The sequence below is a fragment of the Squalius cephalus genome, assembly GCF_949319135.1.
Source record: "Squalius cephalus genome assembly, chromosome: 20".
Taxonomy (NCBI): domain Eukaryota; kingdom Metazoa; phylum Chordata; class Actinopteri; order Cypriniformes; family Leuciscidae; genus Squalius; species Squalius cephalus.
The window spans coordinates 13,473,135-13,496,565 of NC_137141.1; the positions used below are offsets into that span (position 1 = coordinate 13,473,135).

General features: G+C 37.2%; 4 protein-coding genes across 11 annotated transcripts in view; 2 read left to right on the plus strand and 2 right to left on the minus strand.

Moving 5' to 3' along the window:
- Window positions 1-4,288, plus strand: part of ralgapa1 (Ral GTPase activating protein catalytic subunit alpha 1) — a 70,888-nt gene extending 66,600 nt beyond the window's left edge. For 6 of the 8 annotated variants that reach the window (XM_079854212.1, XM_079854217.1, XM_079854215.1 and 3 more), the window contains one exon: window positions 2,476-4,288. In XM_079854212.1, the coding sequence (XP_079710338.1) occupies window positions 2,476-2,621 (146 nt within the window). In that variant the 3' untranslated portion in view covers window positions 2,622-4,288. Of the gene's footprint in view, window positions 1-1,758; window positions 1,874-2,475 lie in introns of all 8 variants that reach the window. The other 2 variants (XM_079854219.1, XM_079854214.1) reach the window with 2 other exon arrangements.
- A 1,229-nt stretch (window positions 4,289-5,517) lies between these two features.
- Window positions 5,518-7,393, minus strand: insm2 (insulinoma-associated 2). The gene has a single exon (XM_079853532.1). The coding sequence runs from the start codon at window positions 7,279-7,281 to the stop codon at window positions 5,728-5,730; it is 1,554 nt and encodes a 517-aa protein (XP_079709658.1). The 5' UTR covers window positions 7,282-7,393; the 3' UTR covers window positions 5,518-5,727.
- A 6,177-nt stretch (window positions 7,394-13,570) lies between these two features.
- On the plus strand, window positions 13,571-16,575 carry nfkbiab (nuclear factor of kappa light polypeptide gene enhancer in B-cells inhibitor, alpha b). Its single transcript, XM_079854378.1, has 6 exons — window positions 13,571-14,351; window positions 15,081-15,186; window positions 15,295-15,502; window positions 15,596-15,684; window positions 15,789-16,070; window positions 16,161-16,575. The coding sequence occupies exons 1-6, from the start codon at window positions 14,131-14,133 to the stop codon at window positions 16,191-16,193; spliced, it is 939 nt and encodes a 312-aa protein (XP_079710504.1). The 5' UTR covers window positions 13,571-14,130; the 3' UTR covers window positions 16,194-16,575.
- A 2,554-nt stretch (window positions 16,576-19,129) lies between these two features.
- On the minus strand, window positions 19,130-23,431 carry psma6a (proteasome 20S subunit alpha 6a). The gene is made up of 7 exons (XM_079853671.1): window positions 23,270-23,431; window positions 22,526-22,620; window positions 22,301-22,382; window positions 22,016-22,171; window positions 20,520-20,698; window positions 20,329-20,423; window positions 19,130-19,199 (listed from the first exon to the last, which is right to left on the minus strand). The coding sequence occupies exons 1-7, from the start codon at window positions 23,343-23,345 to the stop codon at window positions 19,142-19,144; spliced, it is 741 nt and encodes a 246-aa protein (XP_079709797.1). The 5' UTR covers window positions 23,346-23,431; the 3' UTR covers window positions 19,130-19,141.

Sequence of the window (23,431 nt, forward strand, 5' to 3'; positions counted from 1 at the left end):
AGTTTCATTTAGATGTCTTTGGTTCGTGTTGCGTTCATATTTCAGTCAAAGCGCACCAGAGTTGGTTTGAAAGTGTACCGAGACCCACTGCTTGTTTGGTACGCTCCAGGGTTCGGATGGCAGCCTTCACACTTAAACCGCACTAACAGAGCAATCGCGCCAAAGTTTGTTTTAATAGAACCAAACCTGCCAAGTATGAACACACCCTAAGTCATGTCTGTGTCTGGCATGATCTTACAGCTTCACTCCTCTCATCTTCTGTTCTTTATATCACACTTATGTCTGTCTGTCTCTGTACATGTTGAATGGAAGCACCGGAATGGTACAGTATAACAGCTCTCATACGGATAATTGAGCTCAGCTTTTTCAGCAGCCTTTGTACCAGAATTTTTTTTCCTGTTCCATAAGTATTTCAGAAGATTCTTAATAAAGAAAGAGTCCTTTTCATCAAGACAATTCATTGTCTTATATGTGTGGAAGGAAACACTAGTCCCTTAATCACAGCAGATCATAATTGAATCTGAGATTACAAAGTTTTCCCTATTTTGTTTCCCTAACACCCTATTTTGATTAATGTTAGGTAGCTGGCTAGCTAAAGTTTCCTAGCAGGCTTTTAGCCTGCCAAAAATCTCCACCAGTGTGGAAATTGCCCGTTTCATTTACAATAATCAGTATGATATTTTTAAGGAAATTAATAATTTTTTTAAGAAATGATGCATTAAATTGATCAAAAGTCACAGAAAAGATATTTATGTTGAGATTTCTGTTTCAAATAAATGCTGTTCTTTTGAATTTTCTTTTCATCAAAGAATCCTGAAAAAAAAAAAAAATGATCACGGTTTCCATGAACATTTTTTAGAACTATTTTAAACCTCGATATTAATAAGAAATGTTTCTTGAGCAGCAAAACATCATATTCTAATGATTTCTGAAGGATCATGTGACACTGTAGACTGGAGTAGCTTTTAAAAGAAGTTATTTCCAATTGTAATAATATTTCACAATATTGCTGTTTTAACTGTATTTTTGATCAAATTAATGCATAAGAGACTTCTTTTTATCTTACCAACCCTTTTGAACGGTAAAAAAAAACAAAAAAATTCGGCACTCATGTGTAGATCTGTTTTCAAATATTTGAATGAATAATGTTGCATTATATGATTATGTGAATGGCATTTTACTTCCGGAACCCTTCTGCCGAGTGAGATTGATTTACAGAAGGAATTCAGGTACAATATTACAGATGATATTTATTAAATAGAAATATAGTATTAAATGTGGTTTCGCAGCATCTTTTCAGTGAGATTGTGTCACAGCATTCATTTATAGAGTTTAGTTATGGTAATTCTGACATCTTTTTTTAGTTTAGTGTTTGTGTAAGGGTGTGTTTAAATGTTTGTGAGCGTATGGAGAGAGAGATCAACTTTTGCATTTATTGTCTTGTATTTTATGTGCACCAGCTACTGTTTTCCCTCCCAGCCTGCTCGTACCTTTATCTTATATCTCTTCTTCTGTTTTTCTTCCTCCTGTCTTTTTTATATTCTTTCTCTACTTCCTCTTACATCCCACACCAACGCCCATCACTTTGCATCTTTCCTGCCCCTCTCTCCTGTCCTTTTCCCACCCTCTCTTCCTCCTGTCGTCCTTTCTATCTGTCTCTTCTGTCGTCCTTTCTATCTGTCTCTTCTGTCGTCCTTTCTATCTGTCTCTTCTTTCGTCCTTTCTATCTGTCTCTTCTTTCCATTATCGCACCCCAAGAAAGAAATGCTGTGATTTTTCTCCTCCTTACCAAACCTCCAGTAGAAAACATTGGGCTCATCAAGGTAAAAGGAAAAGGCTTGAAACGGAAGGTCTTTCACGCTAGCTGTGAATGGTATGCTGGAACCGAAAACGGCAAAGTACCTTCTTTGTGTCCCCCCCCCCCCCCCCTCCCCGTTCCTCTTTTACAATGTAGTTTGTGTTGCGATATCATAACTGCACCCCTGTTGGTCTCATCCAAGGGACGACGTGTCAGATTTCAGCGTTGATTAGTCCCAGCATCCCTTGTGATACGCTCTGTGAAATTCACCCACAATGCACTGGTGCTTTAACCTCTCACGCCCCACAGGAAGGGGTTTTCGCACTTATTTTGCTCTCAATTGGTTTCATTTATTGTACATTTTGCCAAAATGGCTTTAACCAAAGTATCAGAGAGGTTTTTTCCCCTTTCCAATCTGAGTGAAATTCACAATGAGACTGATTTTAGATTACAAAAAAAGTAAAAAAAAAAAGTATTTCCCTCCTTTCAACCCAATTTCCTTGTATATTTCATATTCTAATTCACAAACCCAAGCTGAATTTAACCCTTTAATGAGATGCGTCACTCGAGTAGACTTTTGAGAACAGCGCAGTGTTTAACGTGTGCGAACGCTCTGGCCGTCGTGACGTTCTGATCTCTGTCTTTTCCTCTTCCTCCTCCCTTCCCTCCCCCGACAGGCTCATGCCTCGAGAGTCAGCTGGCCGAAAGTCCAGCAATGCAGGTCGACGGGAGCGATTTAGCCTCGCCAATGTCACCTCGTGCTAGCAAGAGCCGGATGTCCATGAAGCTTCGCCGTTCCTCGGGTTCCGCCAACAAGACTTGACTTAAGTGAGCAAAACACACACACACGACAACTTCCTGCGGGACACTCCAGAACTCCGCCCACTGCACTGTCAGAGACAAGCCACGCCCTCTTGCCTGCGATAGCTGTCCGACTCCTCCCATCCAGAGCCAGAAAGATCAAAGACAACCGAAATGTTTATTTTTGTCAACCGCTGATGGATATCGCATTGCATTTTACTTCAATAAGTTCCTCTGCTGTCGTCGTAGCTGGTGCCACTGAAGCTGCCCTCCACTCAGAGTGCCAGTGATCGCATAAAAAAGTCGCCATCGTATCAACCACAACTTTTTTTTTTTTTTTATATATATATATTTGTACAGAAGACGCACTGAGGTTTTCGACATATTCGACGGCTGGAGAAGTGCTCGACATGTTTGTGGAGCAGATTTACGTTTAAACTGAAACACTTCTTGCTGTTACGTTTATTTCAGTTTGTTTTTTTCACTCCTAATGTGGAACATGTTTTTTTATGTAACATTGACACTCACATTTGTTGGTTTATTTGCTGGTTTTCTTTATGGATCACGGTTTATTGCAATTTGTACATTTAGTTTTCTCTTCAATAGAACGTTACTGATTTTTTTGTTTTTTTTTGTTACTGTTATACTGAACCGCCCCTTTGTCATTTGAAACTGTGTATATATCTATAAATATAAAATATATACATATTTAATGTATGTGTATAGTGTATGAACAGTATCTGATCTGTGTACATATTTGACAGTATTTAAATCAACCAAAAACGAAAAAATCAAAAGGCCACTTAGAACAAGTCTTCAGCTTGAATGTGTCTGTATGGCTAGGTTTTGTTTCGTTGCACAGCAGCCTTAGAGACGAGCCCACGCTGGTTTATCAGCTCATTTACAGCATAAATCATTTGACTGCAGCGCTCGTTTTGATTCATCTCATCTCGGATGGGATTTTTAAGGAAAGTGTGAATGAGACGCCACATTAACAGGTCTTGCAGGGAGACGGCGACGTTGCCAAATTGAACCGAACTACCCGCTTGAGGACTTTTTGAGCTAGTTCAAAAGCCTTTAATGTAATCTTGTTCTGTTCTTCTTCTCTTTGTTTTTTTTTTTGTTTTTTTTAGACGTGGAAGTGTACACTAGTTTTTGGTCTGCGTTTCTTCCTTCCACGTTTAAGGGATAAAAGGGTAACTGACCCTGTAGACTACGGATGCAAGTTATAACTGTTGCCATGATAAAGTCAAGTTTGTATATTTTCTTGAAAGCTATGTGAGACTTCATGATTTTTATTGTTTTTCTTTTTAATTTGAAATCATTTAGAAATTTATCTCAAGAAATATATATATGTGTGGAGTTGAAATCATGCAGCACCCTTCTGGATTGAAATGATAAGGTGTATATTAAAGGCCTGCACACGAGCAACTGAAACCTGTGCGTAATTTCAAGAGGTAAAAAAACAAAAAAAAAACCATCCTCATGGGTAGATTTTGTGTGTTACTACTGACCAAATGCTGCATGATTCCAGTACTAACTGCATGTGTTGATATAACAGCTGCACAACACACAAGCACAGATCCACAATGTTGTCATACGGTTGTATATCTATACATTTGTATCGGATGTCGAAGGAGAGTGGATGTGCAACTACACTTAAGAATAAAAGTATTCTTACAACATAGCAAATCCTGTGCAGTTACTGGGTGCAACAAATGTTTAACCTGTTTTAATAGCAGCTTCTCCAGTGGATTTGTGCAAATAACAAATAAGCTAATGGTATTTGAAGACAGTTCGGTTTATTGACCTCTTCATTTCCCCCATAACAGCTGAAAATGACTACATATGAAAATATAAATTACACTTATTGTTACATGTAGGCCTCTAATAGTCTTGATGTATGATATGGCATTTCTTGGCAGTTATTATATAAATACATTTCATTTTTTTTTATTTCTTTTTTTTTTTTGCAGCTACTGGTGTCAGTTAAAATATGAAAGTACAGTACCTTAATTCATGATCTAGAAATCAAAGCAGCTTCTAAGACGATTGAGACTAGATAAGCTTTCCATGGGAGCTACTTTTACAATGAGACGCAAAATATATTCATTTACTTTTTCCCATATTATAATGATATATGTTTATGAAAGAACCTGCTGAGAGCTTTGAGTCTCAAGCCCAATAGGTTTGATGTCTTTCCCGCTATAAACAGTTTCATGAATGAAATTAAATTGGCAACATTAAGTACTTTTTAAGGGTAACACTTCATAACTTTATCCAAAGAATTATTATCAGTAATGAGTTTCAACTAGAGATGGATTAAACATTTCAGTGAACATAATATTATATATTATACATGTGAATACATAATATTCACATTTAAATGTGAGAACTAATGTGAAAAGAATTCTACAGAGTTCCCACAGTTGTGGAAAACTTGAATATATTGAAAATATTGAAAAATATTTGAAATTTTCAAATAATAAAAATACAAAATAAAAGCAATATTTATATTTCTCAGCTCTAATATATTTAATACACTAGAAATTTCTATTAAAATGCATTTAAAATTATATATATATGAAGAGTTCAGATGCAAAAGCCTCTAAGTTCCATCTGAAATTTTTTTTCAAGCTCGTATATTTAAGTTCAGTAATTTCACTTAAATGACAATTAATAGGTCATTTTCATTGCCATTTAAGTGAAATTACTGAAATTAAATATACGAGCTTGATAAAAATGATCATTCTAGAAGACAATTTCAGATGACACTTAGAGGCTTTTGCATCTGAACTCTTCATATATATATATATATATATATATATATATATATATATATATATATATATATATATATATATATATATATATATATGTGACTGAAAAAGTCATGATCAAAAGTGTGGGAACCCCCTATAATGTCTGTTAATAAATTGGTGTACTTTTATTAAAAGTTATTCAGTGTTACCCAAGATTATCAAAGAATACATAAACTAGCTCTGTTATCAAAAAAGAAAACGTTGCAAAGTTCGATATTCCCACATAAAGACACTGGATGTAGTCTATTGGGTGATAATATTAACAACAAACCGTTAGACATGATCAGAACTGTTTCAGAACTGAGCTCAGCACCCCGGCCTGACGGCCATCTGTAAGAGCATCACCTGTCTGTTCTCTGTGGGATGAGATTTGTTGATGTGTCTGGTCAAGCCTGGAGAACTGAAGAACGTGGAGGGACAGTGTTTGCATGAGAATATCTGCTGTTCTCCAGCGCTCAGAGTCAGATCGGGTCTGAGGAGCAGGTCGTCTCTGACCGCGTGCCAGAGTCTGTGTTTGTCCCTGATCTCCGCGGAGGGGAAGTGCGCTCCGCACAGGTGACACGGGAAAGTGATCTGCCCGCTCTCGATGTGACTGTACGGGGATGCTTTGATCGTCTCGTGCGCGGCCAGGTGTTTCCTCAGGTAGGCTTGCCTGCGAAACTTCTTGCTGCAGTAGTGGCATTCATACACTTCTTCTGGGCCGGGCGAGGGCAAGTAAGGGGTGGTGGACCTGTCGGGCTCATCGGGGCAGTGATCGAACAACCTTGAGCTTTCCGCGGGGCCGATGTGCATCTCAAAGCATTTCTCGGAGGACAGGTACCTTTGATCCAGAGGAGGGTCTTGGGAAACTCTGTGCATCATGTTGCTGTCCGGTGCTGATCTGTGATGCTGCTGGGAGCTGTCCGGGCTCAGCTGGTGCTGATTGTTTCCACTCATCTTGCTGGCGTTCTCCTTCCCCTCCACTGAGGTCTTCTCGTGGTTACGCGCCTCCAGCGGGGGCTTCTTCGCGTCTCCGGTACTCAGACCACGAGGTTTGTGCCATCTGCGATGAGACGCGAGGTTAGCGGGACAGCTGAAAACTTTGTCGCACTCCGGGCAGCGGTATTCAACCCGCACGATTCTGGAGCACTTGTGCTGGGCCAGAGAAAACGGATCAGGGTATTCTTCCTTACAAAGCTGGCAGATGAACTCACCCAGCGGCTTCTTTCTGCCACTTTGCGGTGCCAGTTTTGACTCGGGCATTTCTTTTTTGATTTTAAGCCCGAGGACTGGTGAGGTGGTGACTTCGTCTTCAAAGTTGAGCTTTCTGATTACTTTAGGCTTTTTTGGTGCTTTGCTTTTGCGCTCTGTGTCCATGAACGCGCGTTTTACGCATTGATGAAACGCGGGGTAGGTGGGCACCGAAGAGGGCACCGGTGTGCCAAACTTCATGTCAGAGTGGTTCATTAGCAGACGCTCGATTGAAGACACCGGGGTGGCCAAGGGAAAGGACTCTGCCATGGCTGGTGAGCTCAGACACCTGTCCAAAAACTCCGTGCTGATGGGTTTGATCGGGCTGTAGGAGTCGGTGCTGTTGCGCGGAGATGACGCGCTCTGTTCCGGGTGGCTGAAGTAGTTCTGCGCGTCATCGACGCTCTCTCCAACAACCCCAGAGTCCTCCAGAAGACGCGTCTGCTCATTTTTAGAGCTGATACCACTTGCCCATGATTCTCTCATAGGTTCCAGCACGTCCAGGACACTTGCATTTGAAGTTTGGCTTGGCAGGTCCTCCTTGCGCGGCTCTTTTTCTTCTTGCGCACGCACCTTGTAGGATGCTGATGAGGCACGTTTACTCCTTTTTACTAAAAATCCTCGTGGCATCTTCTCGTCGGATTCACCCAGAGTCCAGATGAAACTTGAAGAGAGGATGCGGGCTGGACACTGTCACCTTGATGCTTCCCGCTCGCGTTTTATCCTTTGGGTCGCCTTCAGGTTCTGTGTGAGGTCACTGTCAATGACGCAGTTGTGCCCAATCAGCGCTGGCATTCGAACGAAGGGGCGGGACGGGCATTAATGAGCTGATCCAGTTACAGATTCATTTCTAATGGGCAGCAGATTATTATCTCAAAAGGTCTCAGGGGATCGATGGGCTCTTTAACCTTCCCATGTTTTCAGTTTCCTGCTCGGTAATGTGAGATCGGTCCATCTACATGCACTGAACTTTATTTTTATTATTATTAGAAATGTCCATCTATAGCTATACAGAATATGCATGTTTTATATACATCATTACATACATACATTATAGCATAAATTATTTTATAAATGTACATGTATTTATTTTCATTTATCCTGAGATACTATATCTCTGGATAAATGAAAAAAAAAAAAAACATAAATGTACAAAATAATGTAAAATAATATCATATATATTAATTTACTTTCCTACAAATAATAGGCCTATATGAAACTGTTCATTTTAAATGTTTTATTTAAAATCAATGATTCATATCAATTATATATATATATATTATTATTTTTTATTTTTTTAATAAGAATTAGCTTTTTAATTATCACATTTCATGTTTATCGCTATTATTATTAAAACATTTTTAACGTTTTTTTTAAACCAGATTTATTTTTAATTTTTTTAATTATAAATATATTTAATTATATTTTAATAATAATTCAAGTTAAAATAATATGTATGTTGTCTCGGAGGACAGGGAAGCATATTTCAAATGAATAAACATGTTTCTAATAATATCATTCAAGCTAACTCGACTAATAAATAATTCCCTCTAAATATACATTATTATTATTATAAATTATTACTTTTTCTAAATCACTTTTAAGTTAAATGTCCATATAGACCTACAGAAATAGCAATCTGTCTTAAAGTGACTGCTTTAATAGGTGTTTTTTATTTTATTTTATTTTTTTTACCGTTGCGTACAAGAACGAACTATTAAAATTCAACAGTAGGCCTACAATACAAAAATAGGTTAGGCCTATATTGTAATTGGTGGCCGAGCACATGTCAGTGATGAACACATCTGTACAGTGAACGATGGGAATGTGTTCCACTGTTTTTCCCATGTGAGTGTGTTTGGGGTCAGACAGGCTGCTGATAACCCGCAGAATCTGCAGACGCTGATAAGAGACGCATCTCTTTCTCCTGTGGAGGGGGTGGATGCTGAAGCCACAGACCTGTTAGGATCCCATTATGTTCAGCTGGGATTCTCCTCCCAGGACACTCATCTGTGCGGCAAATGAGCGTGAGAAACCACTAGTGGAGACGCTTGGCCAGTTTGCTGAGGTTAGTAGCCTAGAAAGTTTTTTTTATTTAAGAAGATCGCGCTACCTGTAATAATCAATGACTATATTTATAACCAATTACTTTATCAGTATACAAAGGACATATTAGCATTTTATAAAAAAGATGGATGGATGGATGAGGCTGTTCCGTGTGGACTGATGTTTTCACACAGATTCTGGCAGCTTTACTCAGACAGACTGTTGAATAATTCATATCATCTCTAATTAGGGCCCGTGTTGTATTTATCACTAACACAGTTTTGGTCCATTAGCTCAAAATGATCACATGGACATCATTATATAATTAGAAATATTTTCATAATTGAGTATGTTTTAAATAAGCATTTGCAATTTTTTTTTTTTTTTTGATAGTAGCAATTTTAGCATTTAGGCTAATAATGCTTTGTGCATTGGATAGGCCTTTCTTTAAAATAATTAATAATTACGGACAAAGTAGGCTAACAAAAACAAAACATTGTGTAGCCTACATTATGCTTTTAGAAAAGAGTGCCTTAAACCAGTTGGCTATAGCTGGAACTTTTGGACTAATATGAAGATTATCTTAAATATTAAATTATTTGCTAAAAACATAGTTTGAGAGGTTATTTACATATTTAATTGAGAGAGTATCTTTACCTTGCACGGAAACGGGTCGCGCGCTCTGAATCTACTGTTTCTTACAGTCTGTCGCCATCTCCTGGAATATTCGAGTAATCGCGCTTTTCTAATACAAAGAATGTTGCAAAACAGCCCAGCTTTTATAAATATATAAACAGATATTTTAAAATGTTGTACACACTCGTTTCGTAAAAGCAATATACAATTTTATTTAAGGATATAATATATGTATCGTTTTCGAGAATAAAAGATTATTCTATCCAAAAGTATCAAAAGAATATGTATCCGTTAGAGGGCGCTGTAGGGCACTAGTGTGTGTAAAATCCCTATGGTAAAATCCTACATAGATTACATCTGGGACTGTTAAACTGCACCAAGAGTTCATGCAACTAAATATTTGTAGAAATATTAGAGAGAGAGAGAGAGAGAGAGAGAGAGAGAGAGAGAGAGAGAGAGAGAGAGAGAGAGAGAGAGAGAGAGAGAGAGAGAGAGAGAGAGAGAGAGAAAGTTGTATCTGCTGAATTGTCTCTATAGACAACAAATGAAAACTTCACCTGCACTAAATGCAAATGCTTTGTCTGGGCAACTTTTGCGTGAGAGAAAACCTGTGAGGTAAATATGCAGGGAATGCACTCGATACAGCCCAAACTCTCCTGCTTTAAAGGTTAAACTACTCATAACCATTACATAACATGGGGGACTACTGCACCCTTTCAGGTGAGAAGTCACATTCCATTCATTCTGATTGACCTGTGTGATTCATGGACTGAGCTTCAGGATTCCCCACTGCATGGAATGTCCACCGCTAAACACTGGGAAAACTGTGATGACCTGTTTAAAAGTCCTGTGCAGTGACACACACGGCAGAATCCCCGTTGACACCTCTGGGATTTTAAACAGTATATGTCTTTTGAGGGAAAGATGGGGGAAGCCTAAAGAGAAGATATAATCAGGTTAGTGATTTACCCTGTTTTCAGTTTTGAAAAGTCATAGCAGCCTATATCTCCAGTGTATATAAGACATGTAAGTGACACTAGAGGAGTCTGGAAGAAAATGGAAATTCCAGTGGCGTGTGGAGAGGGTGGGTCACACACGTCCTCCCTGTATCTAAACATTCAGTGTCATTCACTATGAGTCAGCAGATTGTGTGTCAGAACATGCTGTTTCATGTGAGCAAGTTTCATATTAAACTACACTATGCTTACACATGAGTGAAATGGCATTCTTTTAGCCTGACAAGCTATTGGGAAAGTCACCATCATGGTATACTGTTTAACCAGTTTCAGACACTGGCATGAACTTATATCAATTATACTGTTCAAAAGTTTGGGGTTGCTGCATTTAATTGAACAAAAATACTGTACAAATTAATACTGTGAAATTTTATACAGTGTCGCGTGATTCTTCAGAAATCATTAATATGCTAAGAAACATTTTAACAATGTTGAAAACATTTAAGATTTCTTTTGAAACCATGATCCATTTTTTTTTTAGGATTCTTTGATGAACAGAAAGTTCAGAAGAACGCCATTTATTTATATAGAAATTTTTAGTTACATTATAAATATCTTCACTGTCACTTTTCATCGATTTAAAGGGATAGTTCACCCAAAAATTCACTCACGTTGTTCCAAACCTGTGTTTCTTCTGCTGAGCACGAAAGAAGATATTTTGAAGAATATGAATAACCAAAAAGTTGATGGACCTCATAACCCCTATATGGCAGTCAATGTCTGGTTACCCATATTCCTCAAAACATCTTCTTTTGTGCTCAGCATTTCAGTGGCGGCCTTTGCGATTCAGGGGCCCATTTCAAAGAAAAAATCTGTATTTTTGATGGCAAAATAGAGGAACAGGCGATATTGTGTCTAAAAAGCAAGTCACCTATAGCCTATTGTTTTTTGAATTGTTGTATAAAATCAATATCACATTTGGAAATGTGCTCAGGAAAACAGCACTTTTGCTCGTGTGATATTGCTTATATTAAATACAAGAACTTATACAGACACTTTTTTTTTTGCACCATATCTTGGTTTTTGGAAGCATTTTTATGATTTTTTATGGATTTTTTGCCCTAAGCTCCTTTTAATTTCAGCCCTGGTGTGTGTGCACTGTGTAATGGCAGAGGGCGAGGCTCTTTTTCGACAGATTACGGAGGCCTCTTCTGTTGCGAGTGTTTTTTCAGCAGTGCAACATTGCATATCAAATCAATATGTTACTAACAACAATTTTTGTCCTGTAATTTGACTACAATTTGTAGCACGGGTAACAAAATAGGCTGCTTGTTGTCCATGCAAGCTGACAAAACGTCTTTCCGGAAAGAAAAAGAAAAAATCCGTCGACAAATACTCCATAAAATAGTTTTGAAAGTTGTGAGTTATGAAAATTATGTGATCTAGGACCTTTTTTTAGTGCGCACTACTCACTACTCTTTTTAAGTCATTTCAACTTAAATTACATTAATTTTTTCTTTAACTTATAAAAAAAGTTTAAATTTGCTGAACCTATTTTGATGAGTTACAGCAATGTAAAAACATATGTCGTCACAACTCACCGATCATATAATTTTTACATAAGTCTATTCCTTTACAGCTTTGTTTTCAATATGGTGTCCAACCTGACTAAGACCTATTCCTTAAGCTCCACATCCATATGTGAACTTCTTATTGTTTTCTTTTCTATTTCAGCAATGCTACATGTGAAGTACATGACATACGGCAAATGATGAGTCAATGATCACGTTTAAATGTGCCGGACGGTCTTTGTCTTGGCCTGCGCTCACTTGAGGAAGTGTGTGTTTATGCTGCTTTAACATCTGCCTCAGCAAAAGAGGTTTAGTAATGGTCAGCCCACTGTTCTCCCACCAAAGATTCCCGCTCATAAACATGCTGATGAGAGCTCACGTCACCTATCTATGTAAGAGCTGAGTTTGGACAGGACGTCCTATCCACACTGATCACATGATACCGAAAAGGAACATTTTCAGAGTTTCCAGTGTTTGATCAGAATAAATGAGTTGGACTTCCTGATATATCACTGCAAAGCAGATGCATTGTTATTTGTAGGTCACTTTGCACTTATCCGTCCTACATTATCCGCTCGACATCTTGTCATACTCGAATTAATTATTGTATCAGAGACAAAACCCTTCAGCAAGTCACTAAGCCTGTTTGTAGGTCACTGGTATAAGATTACAATAGTAAAAGCATTCCCTCATGGGAGATATAGCTTTCTGTTGTGCACAATGTACATTGCAAATGCAGTGGCGTTTTAGAGGAACACCCTCTGCCTTCGGGGTTTACCACGCATAGCTACTGTAACTATGGTGTTTGAGAACAGGCAGTCTTGGAGTTTACACGCATGCGCCACGAGTAAAACACATCTCGACACATTCTTTGCTTCTTTAGTGTAAATGACTCTGTGGGCAAACTCTCACGGCAGAACTACACATAGAGGAGTTTCCCATTCTTCAGACTATGAGGAAGCAAGATATTGGCACCATACAGTCTACTTCCTTTACTTTACATTGATGCTTAAGAACTTATTCTATTATATATAGATTTTTTCCTGATTCCACTAAAGCACTTTTAGTTTTTGTTTGCTTGTCTATGCATTTACTTGACTGCTGCTGCCATTATATATATATATATATATATATATATATATATATATATATATATATATATATATATATGCAGTGAATATTACATTTAATATTTTACTACAGTTGTTCATTTATAATTAAAGCAATAAAAAAGAAAAAAAGAAAAAAATGTAATCCCAAAAAAATAAATAAAGTTGCTGCCTTTTGCTGTAATTTTTAAGTAGAATCAACTTGGACTTTAAGTCATTCCAACTTAAATTACATTAAACTGACTAAAAAAAATAGTTGAATCTTATATAACTTAATGGTTAAATATATATATATAAAAAAAATGCTAAACTTATTTTAAAGTTAAAGCAATGTATATAGTCAAATATATTTTATATAAAATATTATCCATATTAAAATATTTTATTTTTATATTAAATGTATATGTATTTAACGTATATTATATGCTTTATATTATACAATATTTATACCATTTTCTGTATTGTTTAGTTTTTCATGTTGCTATGTCAAAATTTAATTTAATTATTTAAACCATCTAAAATCTATATGCATAATTCAATATCTTTCTTTCAGCAAAAATGGTAAACACTATTTAAAAATATTTATATTTTTATATCATTTAATTATACAATATATAAAAAAAAAAATTACATTTTAATTAAAAATTAGTTTTTTATATTACACATTATAATGTGTAATCATATTTTATGTATTATTTTGTTTTGTTCCCATGTTGCAATGTCAGAATTACAGGACCCATTTGAAATATATGAATGATTCAATATCTTTCTGCAAAAATTTTGAGATGTTTGAAAATGGGACTTTTTGCAAACCACCAAAGTACACATTGTAGAGTAGTGCACTAAATATTTTCTTTTCTGACATTTTTTGGTTGTTGTTGTTGTTGTTACATTTTAGCCAGCCTTAACTGGATTCTGGAATATTTTGCAACTGGAAAAGACGAGCTTTCAGTATTACTGGTCTGATAGTGTGTTTAACGAAGCAGAGAAAATTTCCCCAAACTCCTGGCGCAGTTAATTCCCTCTAGAACACAATTCGGACGTCAATCACACTTTGGAAATCCCCCACTCTCCGATAAGCTCCGCCTCCCTCTTCATCTCTTTTTAACACTCCTGAAACTCTCACAGTCCACAAGAGCTACACAGACTTCCGACACAAACATGGAGCTTTACCGAAGCAGCAACACCAACCAAATGGATTATAATGACGATGGCCGCGGACCCAAATCTGGGAAAATACTTGCGAGCAACGACGACCGTTTAGACAGCGGTTTGGATTCGCTAAAAGAGGATGAATACCCGGACGTGGTGTCTGATTTCAGGCGGATGAATGTGGCCGAGGACGAGCCCTGGAGGAAAGAGCGCACCGAAGACGGAGACACGTAAGTTTTTCTTAAAAAACAGTCTCGTGCAGATCATGCAAAAGCAATTTTGTGCATCTGTTTTTTTTCAAACAGTTTACATAATGCACGACGCATGGGAAAGACAAAACTTTTAGGTTGCAGAGAACTGTTTATTTATTTATTTATTTATTAAAAAAAAAAAATCTTATTTTTTTTAGCAAGTTATCAGTATAATACTAAAAAAACGTGAAGGTTTATGATTGTTCTTTCAATCATTAAATGACTAAAATAATAACTTTTAGTTTGCAAAGAACTTTATTATAACTTTATTTATTTATATACATAAATATATAATTGTTTCACAGTACGTATTGTAATGCAAAAAAAAAAATTCTTCAGTGTCCAAAGTTGATTGTTCTTAAGCACAGTTAAAGTCCTTCTCATTCCATTCACAAACCGTAGTGCGCATGCGCAGGTCACAAAACCTGCAGTCATAATGGGCTTTATGTAAACAGAAACGCTGCATCAGTACGGACTGTTCTCTGGCACCGCGTCGATGTGGGCGGAGCTTCTGTCCTGGCGTCAATGAGGGCGGGGCTGCGCCAACTCGGAAAGTCCCGGGCAGCGTGCCAGACATTCAGACGCGCGCGTGCTGCGCATGTCCCTACTAGGAAAATTACAGTTCTCTGCACACCCAAAAGAGTTGATGTTTTATAAATAAAAATGTTCTCACGGTTGCATAACCATTTTTTTATTTATTTTTTAAAGGTATTTACATCTTGCCATTATTCACGAGGCCAATGATGCTGCATTAAAAATGATTGATTTATCCTATGGTGACCCCTTCCTCAACACACAGAACAACCAGAGACAGGTACATAAAGGATATTTTTGTATTATTATTATTATGTGTGTATATTATCAAACTTAAGCTCCATTTCTGGCTTTTCTTTCACACTAAACCACTCTCTTCTCATTTCAGACTGCCTTGCATTTGGCCGTCATCACAGAGCAGCCTCGTATAGTAGAGCAGTTGCTGAAGGCCGGCTGTGACGCGTCCCTGGTGGATGACTGTGGGAATACCGCCCTCCATATCGCCTGCAGGAAAGGTTCAATGGCCTGTTTTGGCCTCCTAACGCAGGGCTGCCCGCAGCACCTCCCAGCCATCCTCCAGACACCAAACTATAACGGTAAGAGGGGGTTTGCTATGTAACGTTTTGCTCGCGATCATCCTCTCTCCCTTCATTTGGACACATCTGATCTGACTTTCCTTTACTCTCCAGGTCAGAAATGCATCCACGTGACCGCCATCCAGGGCTACCTGTCGTTGTTGGAAAGCCTCGTCCAGCTTGGCGCGGACATCAACGCGCAGGTAAAAAATGAGATTTTCTCTAGCTATCCAAATCTGTTTGCGCCTCACAAATTGAATAACCGCATTTCAAAAGCAAATGGCTAAAAAAGCTTGTTTGTCTTTAGGAGCAGTGTAATGGGCGAACCGCTCTACACTTAGCGGTGGACCTCCAGAACTTTGAGCTGGTTAAACTTCTAATCAGCAAAGGCGCTGATGTCCACAGCTTCACGTACGGCGGTCACACGCCTTATCACCTGACCTATGGCCGGGCGAACTCAGACATCCAAACAGTCCTGTATGAGCTCACGGCGCCACACCTTAGGGAACTACCAGATAGTGAGTCAGAGGATAGCGACGAGGATAATGAAGACCAATGTACATCTGATGATGATGATGATGATGATAAAGTAAGTAAGCTTATCTGATGTTCAATTTTTTTTTTTTTTGAAAGTAAACTTGCTTAGGTTTTCCTAATTTGCTTTTTGTTGATTTCACAGATGTATGATGACATTAAAATGATGGGGCAGTAGGAAAGAGGACTAGTAGGACTTCTGTTGAATGGAGAAAGATAGAGATGTTCTCACTCAAGGTGCCCAGGAACGAGCCCGCCGCGGAGCTCGCAGGGTCACAGGCGGCTCACGGCTCGTTGGCGGCGCGAGTACAAGACAAATGTACAAAGGAGGCCTGGAAACAAAGGGCGTATTAGAGCAACACTGGAGAGAGGCCGACAAAACCCTACCGTTGGCTCTCTATGATAGACTGTACTGTCAGCTGAAATCAACGGCTGCGTTTCTGTTGTACTGTGATGTAAAATATTGTGTATACAGACAGATTTATTTTTATATTAACATGTAAATGTGTATATAGAAGATTGAAACGTAACGCATTTTAAATTAAAAACCTTAAACTTCACTTTGTGTCCTTCCTTGGAAATGCATGAGAACGGTTCTACCAGAGAAATGAGGAAGTTTAAATATCCTTTTGTGTCACTGAGGAGAAGTGCTTGTAAACTGAAGAACTCGTACTCTGTTTTCCGTCAGCTGAGTCGACTGGAATTTCCTGAGCAGGAAGAGCCATTCTGACAAAATTGGCAAAGCTGAGTTCCCCGACTTCCTGAATTCCCAAAATAAGGAACGGCGTGTGATTGCACAATGCTGCTTTATGCAGAATAGTTAGTCAAATTAGTCAACAATTCACCCTCAGGAAACACTTTAGATTGATATATTACTAGAAAGTTGATATTCTTGGGAAAGGGTGTAGTGTTACACATTGTTAATGCCTCTGATCTAAAGAGAACTCGTTCATCTATTAGCATATTCCTAGTCAATTTAAAATGTACTTAAGCCAACAGTGTGAAGTGAAACTCCTAGAAAATTTCCTCAAACTTTCACATTCACAACCTACAAGTCATGCAGTTCAACTCGCAGTCACACTTTACTTTTTGCCTTGGCCTTTACAGTAAAGGAAAGTCAAGTGTGTGTGGTTTTCTTGATTTGAATACAAACCTGAGATCTTTAAAGGGACTCCACCTTCAGCTTAACTCATCTTATTTCCGAATGTGAATCCGGACAGCGCGCCTTTTTGATTTTGAGATACCGTTCAGTCCCTAAGACACCTCTTAAAGAGGTCCATGCAAATGATTTAGTCATAGCGCTCGATTTGCGAGCCCTGTGGAGTCTGGTTAGGAGACGCAGGGCTCTTCGCAGCTCCTGTGACTGCAGGATAATACTCGTATGATTCAGCCAGCTCCGAGAAATGACAGCAGGCCGGCACTTGGAAAATCCGGCTCTTGTTTGCCGTCTCTCTATTAGGCGAGCAGCACTACATTTATGCAAATACCACGTCTGGAGGGGATTCTGTAGTGAGAGTTTAGGAAATGCTATTAACATCTTAAAGAGAGTGTGAGGAAACCAGACAGGTGCAAACGCACACTGCTTACCATAAATGAAGGGGATCGAGACCCCAGGAGGCTTTCTAGTGATTTCGTACAGTAAATTCACTACTGGCCCTGAATAAAATACATTCTAAAGAGCAGATTGAGGCAGATTATGGTGATTATGGCGCATAAATTAAAGATACAGATTAATAATAATTCAGTGGCTTTTTTGTGTATATTAGTGCTGTCAAATTGATTAATCACATCTAACATAAAAGTTTGTTTATATACATTATTCAATTTATATATATCATATATATGTTTGTGTGTGTGTCTGCATATACAGTGCTGGTCAGAATTATTTGCCCCTTGGTAAATATGATCAAAGATGGCTGTAAAAAATAAATCTGCATTGTTAAAGCTAATAAAAAAAAATTAGCAAAAATCTAACCTTTCATTGAAGTAAAATAATTGAAAGTGGGTGGGTGGGTGGGTGGGTGGGGGGGGGAAATCACATTATGAAATAAATGTTTTACTCAAAAACACATTGGGAACAATTATTTGCCCCCTTTTATTAAATACTTTTTGCAACGTCCTTTTTCCAAGATAGCAGCTCTGAGTCTTCTCCTATAATGCCTGATGAGTTTGGAGAACACCTGACAGGAGATCAGAGACCATTCCTCCATACAGAATCTCTCCAGATCCTTCAGATTCCCAGATCCATGTTGGCGCTTCTTCTCTTCAGTTCAGCCCACTCATTTTCTATAGGGTTCAGGTCAGGGACTGGGATGGCCATTGCAGATGCTTTTGCGCTCAGTGACCCATTTTTGTTTTGATTTTGATGTTTGTTTTTGGATCACTGTCCTGTTAGAAGATCCAAACTTGGGCCATTATAAGATTTCTAGCAGAGGTTGTCAGGTTTTGATTTTTTATCTGTTGGAAAGGACAGTGATCGGTAAGTGATTTGGGATTGGTAAGTCCCAAACCTTCTCTTATGCTCACTAAGGCTGCATTTATTTGATTGAAAATACAAAAAAAACCCAGTAATATTGTTAAATATTATGAAAATTTAAAATAACTTTTCTATTTGAATATATTTTACCATATAATTTATTTATGTGATGCAAAACTGAGTTTTCAGCATCATTACTCCAGTCTTCACTGTCACATGATCCTTCAGAAATCATTCTAATATTCAAAGAATTCTTTTAAATACATTAAAACTCTTACCAATCCAAAACATTTGAATGGCAGTGTATATACAGTATATACACACACAGAAATATATATAAATGTAATATATATACACACATATATTATATTAATCACGATTAACTAATCTGATAGCACTAATATCTCTCTCTCAAATATATATATAACAAATATACATAAATACACATTAAATACACATTAAATTTGAAAAAAATAATAGTAACACCAAAAAAAAAAAAAAAACTGTTTTCCAAAAAATTATTTTTATTGTATTGTTGCAAGAAAAAAGCTACATAAACAGCAAAAAACAACAGTTGACCTGAATATTGATGACATGATTGTAGTTCTCAGACTTTTTTTGTGACAGGGTAAGGACTCGTGCAGATATTCTCAATCCCGTTCAGTAAGAGCCATGAGGTGGGTGTCAATCTCGGACTCTGACAACATTCTGAAATACATAGAAATATACATTACTACAAAATGAAATTTCACAACTTTAATACGTGTAGTCAATCATTTTTACACAACATGACAAAAAAAGTTTTAATGACCTAGTGGTTTAAAATAAATACACTTCCGTCATGACAACACGAGTGTTTGGCATTGGTAATGGGTATGACACTGTTGATATATTTGGTCTTGGCGGAGTAATGCTGTTATTGCTGCTGCCGAACCACACGAGACACACTGCTGTGAGCAAGTAAGACATGCTGCTGCCGTACAATATAGCGTACATGAATTGGGGAGCTGGGGAAGGTGGAGGGTTTCTGCTAAGGCAAATGCTGACCAGTATATAAAGGTTAAGCAGCGAGTTCATTGGCTACTGATAGAGCAGAAACCAATCAGCTGTGCCTTATAGAGAATGATGCAATTGCAAGCATTTGAGTTAAGAACCTATCAGCCTATCCCTAGACCATCGAGTATTTAATTACAGAATTTTGTATAAGTGTTAAAAAATGTGGGGTCAGTATGATGTTTTTTGTTAAGTCTCTTATCCTCACCAAGCCTGCAGTTCTAACACTAATACTGTGAAATATTATTACAATTTAAAATGACAGTTTTCTATTTTTAATATATTTTAAATAAAATGTATTCCTGTGATGCAAAGCTGAATTTTCAGCATCATTCCTCCAGTCTTCAGTGTCACATGATCCTTCAGAAATCATTCTAATATGATGATTTGCTGCTCAAGAAACATTTCTTGTGCAGCTTAATATTTTTGCGGAAGCCGTGATGCAGTTTTTCAGGATTCTTTGATGATAGATGAAAAGAATATTTATTTGAAATGTGTATTTAATAACATAAGAAATGTCTTAACTGTCACTTTAGATTAATGCTTACTTGAATAAAAGTTAACTTCTTAAAAATAAAAAAAAAACTACATTTGAACAGTACAGTATGTAGATAGTATGAAAATACCAGCTTAGTACTACTAACTGGAAGTACCTAGCGGGGATTTTTCACCAATTATAGAGTATGGTTTGGCTGTTGACATACAGGGCATATGTAAATATGTAAATGCTATGTAGTAATATGTAAATGTTACATCCTGTTTCACTTGCAACGTACAAACCCACCTGAACTTGGGCTCCTCTGTGGTCACAACCCCGATCTCCAGCTCTGAAGGCTTGAAGTCGATGGACAGAACGGTAGACAAGCAACTTATTGCAGTCTGTAAGGATGACAAGTGCATAGAAGGACTCAAAATAAGAGGACACAACATAAAGGGTATTGATTCCATCGGTGATGCAGAAGAAGGAACTTATACCTCTACTGTTTGTTCAAAGGTCCAATCCAATTTCTTCTTCACCTTTTTCTCCAGGAAGCTTGTGGCCTCTGTTTGTTTGACGCCCGCAGCAGTGGCCTTGAAGCCGCAGTAGTAGCCTGCAGGATCACACTTATAGACCTGCGGCCCCAGCTCCTCATCCACGCCAACCACAATCATACCTGACATGTCCAAACAATATTAAGAGACAACATTAAAAACAAAAGTTATTTATATAACAATAACATTCCATAATATTGAATTCTGAAATGTCCTGAATGGCCTACGATAGTACTCTTCTTACTAGGCATGTTGTGTGTATACTTGCATAAATACATGATATACAGGTGCAGTGAAAGTATTTCAAATTTCATACTTTTTTCAAATTTTCAAATTTCATACTTATTCAAATTCAAGTATTTGAACCAGAGAACATTATATTTAATACTGCATGATGACACAATGCAATGCGTTAGACTTGATATTAGATACTATCTACTTCTAGGCTCAAGAAACATTTCTCATTATCAATGTTAAAAACAGTTGTGCTACTTGATATTTTTGTTTCTGGATTCTTTGATGAATAGAAAGGTAAAAAAAAAAAAAAAAAAAAAAACATTTACTTGAAATAGACATTTTTGTAGCCTTGAAAATCTCTTTACTGTGACATTCGATCAGTTTAATGCATCCTTGCTCAATAAATGCGTTAACTCCCTTATTAAAAAAGATCGTGCTGACTACAAACTTTTGAACACTAGTGTATGTAGATAGTATGAAAGCGCCACCCTTGTACTAGTAACCGATAGTACCTTGAGGGGATTTTTCACCATTAATATATTATGGTTTGGTGGTGGATATACAGGACATATGTAAATGCTATCTAGTGGTAAATGTAATATCACACAATGCAATGTTATAGACATTACCTAATACTAGTCTCATGATGACTTCACGGACTACTAAAATTTTGAGCATTTTACCCACACATATTAAACTAAACAGCAAATATGGCCATATTGATTTTTTAGATAAGTGCACACTTCTTGCCGATGCTGAACAGTGATGTGATAACATTTTAACATAACACAGTATTTATTGTTGAATACTACAGATTGTTTCACACTCTACTGCATAATATGTCGTACGTGGCATGTCTAGACACTAATTCTGTTAATGCTAATAAAAGCCACTATTGCTTTCTGTAGAGCTGCCATTGACATTTTGAACTTTGCAACACTGACACAATTATTATAATGAACTGAATCAACGCTGAACTAAACTGAGCTGAATAATGACACTGTTTTAAATCAAAACCGAATTTGTTTTATGATTGACGTTTGAAACATTGAACTGAGCTGAATCAACATTGAACAGACTTTAGCTGAATATTGATTTATAATAGGGACACTTTAAACAGTCTGTATTGTATAAAGCGCTATACAAATGAATGTGACTTGATTCGATTCAGGACAGCTTTCATATGCAGACTGTAGACTTACAGCAGCCCAGAGGCCTCATCTCAGCGTTCTGTGTGTACACCTGTGAGATGTCTGCAATGCGCTTGCACAGCATGTCTACTGGGATCTCATAGCCGTATTTATACTTCCAGTTAGCAGCTTCATATCGCGCCCTCTGCACCTGCGACCTGCTGTCAGCTTCAGAGAGAAACATAAGACGCCACACGTGGTGTAAATTAATACACAGTTTAACATTTCACCACACAAAAGGAGATTTTCCAAACTTAACGCAAGCTGGACAATCGCGGTGTACAGAGATGAGTTTACCTGTCATGCCAGACATCACACAGCCAATGTTTTCTGTTATTCTGAATAGATGAGTGACAGTGGACTCATCGAGAAGCTTATCCTGGGTGAATAAGATTACATTAGTATTGCTCATACAACTGCCATTGTCACTGAAACATTTCTTTTTTGCATAGTTAATATGTCACATGGAGATATAAACACACTTTTTATAAAATAAATTAAATTAAATACAAACAGACTCACTGGAACTTTCTTTTGAGTTATAACAACCGCACAGTCTTTCCCTCGAACAGCTAATGACGTAAGACCTCCCTGATTAATGGCCTTGAATGCATATTCTGTGGAAAATAAAATGAACATTTTAATGATCAATGGTCATAAATTCTTCCTAAAATGCAAAAAAAAAAGAAGGTCAAATTCTTATTTTAACAACCAGATGTTTTATTATTAGTCTTTTACTAATATACAAGATAAAATTTACCCATACGAGATATACAAATATATATATATATATATATATATATATATATATATATATATATATATATATATATATATTCTATTTATTTTAATTCTAAATGTAGGGGCAAATAATTCATAACAGATTTTGCATGCAAGACATAACCTAGATTTTACAGGTGTAACGATTTCACATGTGAACAGTATTAAATAAATCTCTGCAAACATAATTGTTAACATTATGAAACCAAAAGTACATTTATCCATATTGGTAAAAACAATGAGTTCAGATGGATCTGTCATGTAAGTGAAAGCTAAAACGAGTATTGATAAACGTGTCAAAAAGCGAATTCATTTTAACAACATATTCCACTCATACTTATTGTCGTCCGTTTTAAACAAATCAATGTTTAATGCTGCTGTAAATACAATAGCATGAGCTAAAGAAGGTGCAGAATGAACATGTTGCAAAATGACTGAGCATTTATTCTTTCGACTTAATAAAGACACATTTTCATCGATACGCACCGACTTGATAGAGTCTCCCCTCTGGGGAAAAGATGGTAATGTGTCGATCAAACCCCGCGCTCGAGCCTCGGGACATAATGCTAGAGATTTAGGGTTTAATATTTCTAGTTTGTAAACAGATCTAAACCACAGCTCTGTTGTACACCGGAAATGATACAACCG

Coding starts and splice junctions, on each gene's coding strand:
- insm2 (XM_079853532.1), bottom strand. CDS start 7,281: ATGCCACGAGGATTTTTAGTAAAAAGGAGTAAACGTGCCTCATCAGCA.
- psma6a (XM_079853671.1), bottom strand. CDS start 23,345: ATGTCCCGAGGCTCGAGCGCGGGGTTTGATCGACACATTACCATCTTT. Junction 22,383..22,525: donor TAACTCAAAAGAAAGTTCCA/GTGAGTCTGTTT, acceptor TTATTCACCCAG/GATAAGCTTCTCGATGAGTC. Junction 20,424..20,519: donor CCTTTGAACAAACAGTAGAG/GTATAAGTTCCT, acceptor TCATCCTTACAG/ACTGCAATAAGTTGCTTGTC.
- nfkbiab (XM_079854378.1), top strand. CDS start 14,131: ATGGAGCTTTACCGAAGCAGCAACACCAACCAAATGGATTATAATGAC. Junction 14,352..15,080: donor CGCACCGAAGACGGAGACAC/GTAAGTTTTTCT, acceptor TATTTTTTAAAG/GTATTTACATCTTGCCATTA. Junction 15,685..15,788: donor GCGCGGACATCAACGCGCAG/GTAAAAAATGAG, acceptor GTTTGTCTTTAG/GAGCAGTGTAATGGGCGAAC.